General features: G+C 45.1%; 1 protein-coding gene across 13 annotated transcripts in view; it reads right to left on the reverse strand.

The window, feature by feature from the left end:
- The window catches only part of TNRC6B (trinucleotide repeat containing adaptor 6B), a 1,174,734-nt gene that overhangs the window by 679,989 nt on the left and 481,229 nt on the right, over positions 1–13,516 (reverse strand). For all 13 annotated transcript variants that reach the window (XM_078683361.1, XM_078683372.1, XM_078683380.1 and 10 more), the window contains one exon: positions 5,690–5,777. In XM_078683361.1, the coding sequence (XP_078539487.1) occupies positions 5,690–5,777 (88 nt within the window). The remainder of the gene's footprint in view (positions 1–5,689; positions 5,778–13,516) is intronic.

A 13,516-nucleotide genomic window follows, 5' to 3' on the forward strand; every position in this document is an offset into this window, starting at 1 on the left:
TCTGCCTCATGGAAAAAAGTCTCTCCTCCGAAGGAAACGCTTTTCCCAATTTTGTGTCCAGAACGGAGCCTAGGTAGTGGATGGACTGTGTTGGCCGCAGGACTGACTTCTTCAGGTTGACATGGAGACCGAGCCTGTGCAACTGGTGTAGACAAAGTTGTAGATCTTGCGTCACCTGTACCGGAGACGGGCCCTTTAGGAGCCAGTCGTCCAGGTATGGGTAAATGAAAAGTCCCTTCTTGTGAAGAAAAGCCGCCACCACTGCCATGCATTTGGTGAAGACTCGTGGTGCGGTTTGAGTCCGAAGGGAAGCACCTTGTACTGGTAGTGTTTGCTTCCTACGACAAACCTCAAGTATTTGCGATGCTGCAGAGCAATCGGAATGTGAAAGTATGCATCTTGCAGATCCAAAGAACACATCCAATCTCCGGCTTGAAGATGTGGGCATATTTGGTGAAGAGCTAACATGCGGAACTTTTCTCTGACGATGACTTTGTTGAGGAGACGCAGATCCAGTATAGGCCTGAACTTGTCCTCCTGATCTTTTTTGGGGACAAGAAAGTATCTCGAGTAGACTCCCTTTCCTCTTTGAGAGTGAGGAACTTCCTCTACAGCTCTTTTTTGTAGGAGGACTGTCACTTCTCTGCGGAGCAAGCTCAGCTGGTGAGGGCAAGAGGTCTTTGGAGGAATGCTTTTCGGGAGCGCACGGAAACGTAGCCTGTATCCATTGCTCAGTATATTCAGCACCCACTGATCTTTTGTGATGCTGACCCACTCTGTCAGGTGTTGTGAAGCACTTCCTCCCACTGAAATGGGCAACGGCGCCAGAGGCAGCCACTGATCAAGCCTTTCCTCCTCTCGTGGTGGTAGAGGACTGCTGGTGACCTCATCTACCTCTGTTGGATTTGCCTCGGAACTGGGATTTTCCTTGGTTCTTATTCTGGGACCACTGAGGGGTTTGAACCCTCTGTTGAGCCCCTCTCCCCCTGTTGGCCTTAAAGCGGCGTTTGAACTCTTTTTTCTTCTCCAAACCCACCGCTTTCACCGTATCCAGTTCAGTCTTCATACGGGTCATCTCTTCATCAGCATGTTCTCCGAAGAGAGAGGAACCCGAAAAGGGAAGATTAAGGATGCGATGCTGAGCATCCGCTTCAGCCCTATGAGGCGCAACCAAGCCGACCTTCTGGCACAAACCCCATGTGAGTAGGAATGTGCCGCAAGCACTGCAGCATCCACTGCTGTGCTTATCAACTGGTTCGCCACCAAACATCCTTCCGTCATAGTTTCTTCGAAGTCCTTCTGGTCTTCCTTTGGTAGTTTGGACTTGAACCTCTCCATGGAGTCCCATAAGGCTCTGTCGTATCTACCAAGCAGTGCGGCCGCACTGGAGACCTTCAGCGTGGAGGCAGCTGGATTGCAAACTTTGCGGCCCCACGAATCCTGAGATTTGCTGTCCTTATCTGGTGGGACTGAAGAGAAAGCAGCAACTGCATGTGTCTTCCTCGCCGCTGCCACTATCACAGAGTCTGCTGGAGGGTCAGATTTTACAAAAACTGGGTCAGAAGAAGCCGGTTTGTATTTCTTCTGTATGCGGGCTGGCACCGCTCTGATGGCTGCCGGAGTTAGGAAAACGTCCTTGACCGGATCCATAATTCCCGGGACTAAAGGCAGCAGTGGACGAGAGATAGATTTTTTGTGCAAAGTTTCAAAAATGACTGTCGTAGTAACCTGGGGGACAGACATTTCAATGCTCAGCTTCTGAGCTCCTCTTTGCAGGACATCCAGATAAGTGCCGATGTCATCGACTGGAGAGTATCTGGAAGTAGGACTATCCGTCAAAGTGGGAGAGTAATCCCTCTTGGAAGACCTAGTCTAAGAAGTAGAGGAAGTAGACGGAGTTCTGCGATGTTTACGGTGAGCACCGTGTCCCCTCTCATGTGACCTTCTTGGGTGCTCTTCCCTTCTAGGAGAGCGAGATCTAACCGGAACCTGTCTCCTTGGTGAACGAGATCTGACAGGATCTTCTCTGGGAGATCGGGATCTCACCGGATTTTCCGTTCTGGGAGAGTGAGATCTGATTGGTCTTTTCACAGGTGATTTTCTGGGAGGACTACGCCTGTCCACTTCATCCACCAGCCTCTGGAGAGGAGATCTGTGCTGCGGACTGACGTACTCATGCATACGTTTAGTAGCCCCTGAATCTCGCCAATGGTCCAATGACTTATACCATCTGGGAGACAGTCTGACCTCCGCAGCCGAAGGATCTGGCTGACGCACAGGAGATCCGAGGACAGGACTTCTGGACCTCGAAGATGTTGTTGAGGGGCCAGAAGACTGTGAAGAAGAATGGCGAGAAGCTGACTCCGTAACCATGATCACAGAGGAATGTCTCGACGTCAAACGCTCTGGCGTCGTACGAAGATGTTCTAGCCTTCTTGGAGCCCTTCTTCACCAGAGACCTTCCTCTGGATGACCTGTGAGCCAGGCCATAGATGCAAATTCTCTCCCTGTCTTTGAGAGTTCTTCCTGACAGGTGCTCGCCGTGAGGACAGGTGCCTGGATCATGTTCTTCAGGCAGACACAGGATACAAACGTCGTGGTTGTCTGATTTTGCCTTCTTGTTGCCACAAGAAGGGCATTTGTCAAAAAGTGAAGGCATTCTCAGCTGAAAATGCTCACTAAAATGACTAAAAAAGACAGATTATTACTTGACTTGATGTAAAATGTCAAAGTAATACGAAAAGTTGTTAAGAATGAAGTAATTTTCTGTCAGAAAACAGAAAATTAGTGGAGCTGTGTCACCAGGATCCTTCCTGAAGGAGCCGGAAAGAACAACTGACCTAACTGTCACCCCTGAGGCATGATGGGATACAGGGGGTCATGGGTGCCTTAAAGGCATGGTGTCAGTTTTTTGGTATTCAGCTACAGGTTAGCTTTTCAGTCTTTTTAGACTCTGTGTTTGCAATGCAGCCTGGGAGCTTTCTATGCTTTCAGGGTATTATAAGAATTTCTACTGCTGCCTAAGCATTAAAACAGTTCTAAAACAATCTTTTGTGTTGTTTCTCATGTTTCTAATGCATATTATTCATGTATGGTGGAAATTCTTCACAGCATATTCCAGCTCTGATGTGATTTGGCTGCTATTGCATGATATATATATATATATATATATATATATATATATATATATGTGGGGCACATATAATATAGTGTTTCCGGGGTCCCGCGCATGGGCGGGAATATTCTAATGCTTATGACTATTGATGAGGATCCCCTGGAAGAGAAACACAGGTTACTCACCTCGTGATGGTAGTTGTGTGGGAATTTTGCTCCACACCCGGGGCATGTTTTGAATGGTGTCCTTTCCATGAGGTGTAGGCCTCACCGCGTGGGAAGGCCTGACGGCCCACGTCGACGACCGGAATCGAAGTGATGAGGTTGAGTCTATGTATATTGAAGTTAAAGTTTGTTTTTGAAAGTTTTGCGCGTCGAAGTCTTCGAAAAGTGGATTTTCGAACCGGAGCGGAAAAGTTGCATTCGAACCCAGTGGCGGAAAAAAACAATCTAAGGGTGGAGCCGATGCCCATGCGCACTATCGTCCAAGGGAGGAGTCACCTATCTCGTGACTACAAAGACTTCTTCCAAGACGACAACAACATGCAATCATCCAAGTCCAACACCAGGTGGCGTTCTAATGCACAGTGTAAGATCTGCACAGTGTAAGATCTGCAGCTCATATGCCTCGAACAGAGGCCTTTTCTCTAAAAATTTGTTTTTGTAAGCGGAGTGCTAGAAAGTGCAAACTATTTAAAATTGCCTATTGGATCCTAAATTACTTTTATTAAAAAGGTCCTTGGGCAAGGTTAAAAACAGTGGGATGTCCCAAAGGTATGATGGCCCTTAACATCAGAAGGTCGTCATGTTTCAGCCGTTTAAATGCCCAGTGGGTCATTTAACTTTCTTTAGGACCAAATATAGTATGCTGAATCCAGTTGTTGCTAGTTACAACCTATTCATTCAGATTCAGTAAAGCATGCACACAATTATACAGACAACAGTTAGGATTCTTTTCTAAATATGGTCTTGACTAGAATGAGAAAATATATATCACAAACATGGATTTACGAGACATGGCAAATACAATATCTCAGGACTTTGGCACAATATCTCTATTATGTGCAGTAGAGCATGCAAACATGTGACAGTCACCCCTCAATGTGTCTCCTGATTATGAATTTTACGATATACAATTAAAAGGCACATCAGACATAAGGAAAATCAACAAATCAAATGAAAATTGAGTGGTGGTAGAAGCTATCTTAACTCTCCACCTACATGGCTTATCAGTTAATTAGGCATCATAAGGTATAAAGGATAGGGGGATCCCTATGTTCAAACACTGTGGAAAGAAACAACAACAAAAAAAACTGTTTGCAAACGATTTTCAACTTGGCCTCGCTGACATAGTCCATCAAAAAACCTACTCTGTTTCCCATAACCTTGCATGTTAGCACTTGTTGCGATTAATGGTGTTTAAACAAAGTAGCAACAGTCATGTGACCAGGTTTTAGTCACATAATATGTTTATGCGACTTAGCTTGATGGGCGTCTAAAGACCACATTATCAGACTATTTCCTGATCCAATGGGTATGTGGCCAAACTATCTAAGGTTGTCAGGCTGGACGCTTTACTGAATCTGTATGAATGCATATGAATAAGCTGTGACTATCAGCCACGACATGAAGGGATTCAACATACTATATTTGGTCCTGAAGAAAGCAGATTGATCCACTGGGCATTTAATTGGCTTAAACATTTCGACCTTCTGATGTCAAGAGCCATCATACCCTTAGGAAATCCTACTGTTTTTAACCCTGCCTAAGGACTTTTTTAATAACAGCAATTTAGGATCCAAGAGGCACTCGCAATCCCTCGTTTGTACTTTTAAGTTCTCCGCGAACAAATGCGTAGAGCCCACCCGCTCACATAAGGTGATGTGGATCTGATGATGGCGTAGGCTACAGGTGGGACCTGTGGTGGAGGGTGAAACAAGCATATAAAAGAAATATGGCGGTCAGTTTACTTTACCTGTGTGTAGATTGTACATTCACTTGAGATATAAGAGACACACAACTAGCCTTGTGAAAAGACTGGATTCAAGAAAGATAGGTCAACACACTGCTGTATAGTTTTTCAACAAAGTCTGTGAGGCAGAGGGTTCCACCATATCAAATCTTTTCACTCCTCAATAGTGATGATGCATATGCTCAGAAATAGAAAGCATGCAGAGGATGGATGGAAAACAAGAAGAGGGCCACTCTCAAAGAAAGAGAAGTCAAGACTAAAGGGATTGTAGTGGAAGACGACTTTACGAGGTAGCAAGCAATCTAAGACAGTAAACTGTAGAATGCAATTTGAGGACTCGAGCTTTAAAAATAAAACATATCGATCCATACCCGGGGCGGACAGCTTAAAACATGCAAGTTCGAATATACACATCACTTAAACAGGAGTCTAGCGCCCTGTGTGGCACCCTAGGACAGTAATTTAAAACAATCTAGAGTATGCCAAACTTGGTACAAGGTCTAACTAGAAGTTATAAACCTTTAATGAATGGGGACCGCTCTTCGCAATCAACACTTCCTAGGCATAAGGCCCTACTTCAGATATGCACTTTAAATTACACACCTTCTGAGCAGCGTCTTTCCTTTTCTTATCTTCTTTCTTGCGTTTCTTGTCTTCCATGAACTGTTCGTCCTTATCTTGCTCCTTCTCTCTGCAAACAAGGAAAATGCGAATTTAAGTTCATTTTACAGAGATAGGTCTTAAAATAGTACATTCAAAATTAACATTCAATTCTAATTTCATATACAGACACCAATTTTAAGCTGAAAGCCTTGCATATAAATTAATTCAGACGAGGCACAACTTACCGGGGGGGGGGGGGGGGGGGGGCACCTAAAGCATTCAGTGTCTTTCACAGGTTTAGTACGTCACTGACCAATAGATGTGTATAGCACAAACAAACTAAAGAGTACAGATTGTAATTTTAAATGCACTTATACATCCCTTACGACACCTGTTGAGGCAAGGCATTGATGCGCTTTTGCTGCAAGTAGCATGTTACTCCAGTACCCAAGATTTTGCAGTTTGTAGGTTAGTACAAGTTTTTTCTTCTTGTGCATTATTTGTGTTAGGTTTGTGCTTTTGATTTCATGCATGCTAACCCGTTCCGTGCCCGCTCCGGCCAATGGCCGACGCAAGCACTACCTCCCTGGTGCTGCGCACGACCGTTGGCCGACGCAGCCCCGCCCACCTAATGGAACGCCCGCACCGCGGCAGAATTTGCGCAGCGGTAAACGGGTTAAGTAGAGTTCAAAGTAAGGATAGAATGATGGGCAGGCATTTGAAATGGAGAAGTAGTCGTTTTTTGTAAGTAGTGGTCGTGTGAGCTGGTTAGTTGGGTGGCATGGCTAAAAAGCAGAAGTGAAATAGTGAGAAGAATGTTTGGGAGTTCATAATAGAGGAATCTGAGCTGAGAGAGCAAGGAGGGATTTTATTGTTTTTTTAATAGCAAAATGTAAATACTGTATACATGCATACATAAATGCATATGATACTTGGTAAAGTTATGTTTGCTTTATTAAACCCCTCCATATAAATACGTATATGTACATTGAAGCGGAAATATTTGCATGGTTTGTTGTCCTCATTTACCTTGTGGTACTTTTTATAGTTTCAAATAAGGGTAATTAACTTATATATACATATACACGCAGCTTATTGTAGTTATTAGTAGCAGCCATAAGCCTCTATAAAAGTACCTACATGTACTTAAAGGCAGTCATTGTGAAATGATCGAATATACACATGCATCTTGGGTGGTACCAACTACCAGTTAGACATAGTGTCAAAGTCCAGCAATTCAGTACTGAAGGAGAGAGATCATACAGAGGCTCTCAGGGTGTTCTCACATGTATGTTGACCAGTAAGAGGATATCACACAAAGCTGAGCTGGGAGGTGAGAGCAGCACACAGGCAGACCTAGACTCTGTGTCACAAAGGGAACAAAGCATGGCTCAGATTACAAACCAAAGCCACATTACCGCCAGGAAATCATTTACGCTATAACACAACACTATGGGGCAACTACTTCATGCAGGACCACACCAGTATGTGTAGTTCCTGAGCTTAGAGAGAACAGAATATCATACTGAAAGTATGAAGGGCTCAATCAACACACACACAGGGTGCACCCTAACTTTAGCCAAACCTCAATTTCACAATTTGCAAAAAGCCAGACAGGGTCAGCATAATAAAGTGCATTAATAAAGCCCAAGTTCATCCCTGGGCATCAAGGCACTCAACAAGAGTCAAATCAATGGTACTTCTTTTATCAGCCTCAGCAAGATGAAAGGATACGTGCAATAATGAAGATATAAACCAGTCGACATGGTGCCAAACACAGATCCCTCCAGTGGAAGCATTACTCTACTGAGCCCTCCAATATGGCATCAACCATAATATAAGCAGCCAAGTGGTTAAGTGCCAGAGTTTTAATGCCCTACAAACCAGGGGGTGCGCAATAATCCGAGAATTTGTCAGAAAATAGAAGAGGTGGGTGGTGTACGCAGACATCTTGTATGCAGGCTGCCAAATGTGGGCGAGTGCTATTGTTCCACATCCCAGACAGGACACAAAACTGTGCCAAAGTCGGTCATGAGGAGGGGAGTAAGGCTTTGCCGAAGGTGGCAGGAAAAGGGTGAGCTCAATCATGTCATAACCAGACAGACTGTGGAGCAGACTATACCGGAGCAATGAGGGGACAAGAACAATACAAAAAACAGAACAGAGTATTTTGCACCCAGTCAGATGCGAGACCATGGCCATATTGCTGTCAGGGGGATTGTTACCTTTCTGCAACCAACATACAGGTGACTGTACCCCCCCCCCCCCCCCCCACACACACACACACACACACACACACACACATGCACCCCAAACTAGACCAGGCCAGTACCCACCCAACAGCCAGACCTTATCTATCCAGCAACCACTCAGGCATAGACAATATAACCACCAACCCTCCAGCCATACATGGGTCATCCAGCCCAGCCACCAGACACGGACGGTTTACTGCAGACAGAAACTGCACTAAATGTTAGCCAGGGGCCAGCCAGTACCTCCCTCTGCAGTCTGTGCTGTAGTCAAAACCAGACATATCAGCACTTGCCTGTCAACAGCACCAGGCATGTGTCAAAGATGAACTAATGGTCAAGCAGGGGTGTAGACTTTCATAAAATATCCACTTGTCCATGGGACAGGTGCTTCATAAATCTACTTGTCCTGTAAACAAATGAATCCACTTGTTCCTTTGGGGCCACATAGTGTGGTGACACATTTTGGCAGCAATCTCATCATGTAGGAGCTCTGATAAAAACCTCTCTGATTATGACAGGGCTCATACTATAATAAGGTTTGAATACTAGCAATCCCATTATATAGTCACCTTTTCTCAGATCTACGTAACGGGGCTGATGGTAGTGGTAAGCAACAGTTTCAAGGTTAGAATGCCCTTCTGAGTTTGTGAAAACCTAATAACGTGCATGCTTTAAGTGTTTTCACCAGCTCTTCTCTAATCTGAATGGTGATGCTGCCCAGTCTGTTATATTATTTGCTAGTCTCCACCTTTATATACCAAAATCCTTCTTTCAATTGCTTGAGAAACTTGCGAGGGAGCTTCTCTGGCATAAAGCTCACTGTAGAGTGGCACTACATAAACTATATTTGCCAAAAACTGATGGTGGGTTTCGAGCATTATTACTTGGCCTCCCAGATGCAGTGGGCGGCCTAGTGGATGGAGGGCCTCCAGATCGCTGACACCACCATGGTCTCTCACACCTGGAATTTACCTTGTATATTGCACCTCTTTCACCCTTGCTCTAAAACAGGGTTTCATGTATCTGCTCTGCTGTGCATGTCATTCCATTGCTATAAAAGTATCCTCCTGCTCACTAAAGCAACTCCGCCATATGCTCCATATACACCTCTTCGGTCTGAGGGTGCACTTTTTACTTTATAATTCTCTACTTGGGCGTTGGGTATACGCTGGGAGGACATGCACCGGGAACATCCAATGCACCTCACGCCCCAATACCTTCATATCATGGGGACAGGGCGCTATCCAACGAGCTCTCTCGCAGAATCCTTGTGTACACACACAAGCGCTTCCACTCACCCCTTTGCGCCAGCGCTGAGAGATGGACCTGGCCCGCCCTTGTACTGACAAGGAATGGGCTGCCATTCTGGAATAACCATTTACAACAAGGGGTGGTGAGGGACAGAGTCTCTGAATTAAGCAGAATACTCTCACCCAGTCAAGAGATCAGGGCTAGATCCAACACCGTTTTTTAGCTCATTGCACCATCCCTGTTTCAGAACCTGGCTGTATGCAAATTAGTCTGTTCCTGTCCCAGTGCATGATGGGAACAGGGCAAACCAAACTACAAAAGCCAATTCTTACACTGGGAAGGAAACAAGCTTCCGGGGACCGGTTTCTGGCATTACAGCCGTCTTCGGCCCGGCTTGCTTGAATCCTGATGGTGCAATGAGCAAGGGACTCATGTCTGAGTATACCCTTCCACGCTTAGGGTGGACAAAATTATTTACAACAAGGGGTGGTGAGGGACAGAGACTCTGAATTAAGCAGAATACTCTCACCCAGTCAAGAGATCAGGGCTAGATCCAACACCGTTTTTTAGCTCATTGCACCATCCCAGTATCAGAACCTGGCTGTATGCAAATTAGTCTGTTCCTGTCCCAGTGCATGATGGGAACAGGGCAAACCAAACTACAAAAGCCAATTCTTACACTGGGAAGGAAACAAGCTTCCGGGGACCGGTTTCTGGCATTACAGCCGTCTCAGATGTGAGTCCCTTGCTCATTGCACCATCAGGATTCAAGCAAGCCGGGCCGAAGACTTGGCTTTTGTAGTCTGGTCCATCACCACCCCTTGTTGTAAATAATCTGGAATAACCAGCACTCTTTCCAGTAAATACCCGCTTTCACCTTACTCACTATTATATAATATAGAGAGCTTATCTCACCCGTAACAAAATAACCCAATACTGTCATTGCGCAGACGCTGTTTGTTCCTGCTGTACCGTGCCTGATGCTGATCTTGTACACATGCTCTGAGCCTGCCCGTCCCTTCGCGGTTACTGGCTGGGTGTGACTACACACTTGTCAAATTGTATGGGGAAATTCACACTACATACATGGCAGATGTGACTCCTAGGCCTGCGCCGTAGAGATAAGAAACAAAGCCACTAACAGATGTACTGATTTTGGGTTCCTCCTAGCCAAACGTTTGATCACACGTAGATGGAAATCACCTACTGCGAAGGTGATCACTACCTGGAAACATTCCATACAGGCAGCGTCGGATTGGTAACGCGGGCACTCGGGCAATGCCCGAGGGGCCGTGCCAACTTCCAACTGTGGGCTGCTTTTGGGAGCAGTCTCGGGGGCAGATTTGGGCAGTGTCGCAGTTGGTCTGATACAGCCAGCCGCCCAGTGGGTGTCTGAGTGGCCTTTTTGGAAGCAGATGGGCGCTCATTACCTCACGTTTAACAACAAGCAGAGGTGTTGCTTTCTTTCTCTCACAGGGCCGGCCCATTAATGTATGCATACCTAGCGGGGCAGGGGGCCTGAGCAGAAGTGGCCTCACTTGTTTTCAGTCACCAGTGTCAACGAATCTGTGCAATTTTTTGTATCGCCCCCCCCCCCCCCCATCACTCCCACATCCTTTTTTAAATAAAATTTCGCCGAAACAGTGTTTTGAGGAAAAGCGATATGCAAATGTGGGCCACTTCTTTTTTTTAGCGTGCCAGGCCCGATTTTGAATCTCAATCCAACCCTGCCTACAGGCTTGGGCAGGGAAGATTCGAGGGGTCTGCACAAATACCTCCTTGAAGCACATTGGGACGACATCCTAGCCGACTTCCAGTTGCACAGCTACCTGCTGCTAAATCACTCATGGAGTTCCCAACTCCTGAGGGTGCTGGGAATTCTCTTGTCACCTGTCATATGTAAAAGGCGCTTTGCCCTGACTACTTCTTTTCTTCTCCCCCTTCCCCCCCCCCCCCCCTATCATACCTGTCACGTCAAAGGACGTAACTCTGTAATAATGCATCTTTTACTCCTGGGGTGAAATAGTGCAAACTTGTTACACAATTTAATAGTTTGTAGTTTGTAGACTAGGCGATGGAAAATGTCCAACCTGAACCGTGTTAATAAAAATCTTTCATAGCTGGTCAAGTTGTAAGTTAAATAAAGTTGTACAGTCAGAGTTATTTGTACTGTTAGAATGTGCTGGACCGATTTTTTACTGGCCTCATTTGTCAGTCTCAGCTGTTCTAAATGGGTCATACATATTTTCTTAAAAAGCTACCTTGGAAGTTCTGAAATTTGTATGGGTGAGTGATAATATTTTTCCATACCAAGATCGTAAAGGAATTTTTTGATGTATGCAATCCACCCAATCTTGTAAACATGTTCAAGGATCAAACAGTCCTGTATGAACTCTTGACATAAACTAGTCTTGGTGGAAGTCTAAATGCGGTGCCATAATAGAACTGGTTGGATTTTAATAGTGTCCGTCAAATATGTCACTCCCAATTCCATATGGCACAAGTAGGTCGAAGTACTTTGAGGCACAGCAAGAAGAAATCTTAAAAAAGTATTTTCGACCTTTTGTATGGTGTTCACCATTCCATGACCCCACACTCCTGCCCCATAGGTTGCAATGGTGACGCATTTTGCCTGATAAATCTTGATAAGTTCTGTGGGGGACCTTTTACCTAATCTGCGTGAAAAATTTACTAACTCAACTGTTGCCCTCATAAAGAGCAACTTTCTAGACTCGATCGCTTGCCTCCATGAGCATTTGTTATCTATTAAAATTCCAAGGTATGGGTACACAATTGTGCTCTCAAGTTTCGTGTTCGCAACGAATACAGGCCTAGTTTTCTTTGCTTTGGGACCTGCAGACATTACAAAGGTCTTTTTGATATTAATTTTCAGATCCAAATTGGCCATAAAATCATGATATTTCAGTAGAGCACGTTGTAATTCTAAGGGGGTACGAGCTAAAACAACGGCGTCATCGGTGTAAAGTAGGGCTGGGATTGGGCGTTTATTGATGGATGGCAGGTACTGACACCCTTTTATCATGTCCTGTTCCAGGCCATTGGTATAGCGTGTAAAAAGAAAGGGTGCCGGGACACAGCCCTGTCTCACCCCCTGTTCCACCATGAATGGCGCCGTCAAATCTCCCCCCACCCCATACCTCACTCTTGCTACGGCATCAGAATATAATTCACAAAGAAAATTTACAAGTGGTACTTCTACCCCTATATCCAATAATATGGACCAAAGTTTAGAGTGGCTTACACAGTCGAAGGCTGCTGATACATCAACGTAAGCCATGTACAAAGCCCCACTCTTAGCAGATACATATTTGCCCATCAAAAGGGTCAGATTAAGAGCTTGTTCTGTAGTGCCTAAGCCTTCTCGGAACCCAAATTGAAGGTCTGATATTATCCTATTATCGTCCGCCCAAGATTGAAGTCGCTCAAGGACAACACGACCTGCTACTTTCCCCAAAGAATCCAGCAGGGATATCAGACGATAGCAAGAGGGGGATTGACGATCCCCCTTTTTAAAAATCGGGACCATGATTGATTATGACCATGAGTCCATCAGCCCCACGCACATGATGCTACTATGACTAGTTAAAATTGGGGTCCACAGTTCCAGATTTCATTTTAAAAAATCAACTGGGACCCCATCGGGGCCTTGAGCTTTTCCACTTTTGCTGGCCATTGGGGCAAGTTCTACTTCGCCCTGTGTAATGGCGAAATCTATAGGATACGGAGTTTCTTTTACTACAGCGGTAGATCTTACGGTGTCACTTTGTGCTACGTGTCCTCCATCAGGCACACCGAATATTTGGGCAAAGTGTTCCACCCATGTATGTTAGTCTATGGCTACCTCTATTTTAGGGCTATCGCTAGGTTCTGAAAGAAATGGGGTTCTAACAGTTGCCCAGAAAGTAATATTGTCCTTTGTAGTACAGCTTTTATGTAATTGGTCCCAAAGTTCTTGTTTTAATTCAGTTTTCCTAGGTTTTATAGCCTGGTTATATTCCCTTCTCAGATTAGCAATTTCCTGCTTGTCCCTTACATAATAACAAACACACCGGGCTGGAAGCCTCAGGCTTTTAATAGAGCCACTCGCAGCAGTGCCAACGTCAGCACAAGTATCCCAGATGCCAAAAATAGCTGGAGGATACAAATGCAAAAGCAACTGTCTTCGTTCGAACTCTCATTTCGTAATAAGACAGTTGCATGCAATTTAGAAGGGTTGGAGTGTGCCCGCACATACCAACACCCAACACAGCACAGATGAACATTTTGCTGTAGAGTAAGACCTATAAAGCATCTCTTTGTACAA

Source organism: Lissotriton helveticus, chromosome 1_1 (assembly GCF_964261635.1).
Source record: "Lissotriton helveticus chromosome 1_1, aLisHel1.1, whole genome shotgun sequence".
Lineage (NCBI taxonomy): Eukaryota > Metazoa > Chordata > Amphibia > Caudata > Salamandridae > Lissotriton > Lissotriton helveticus.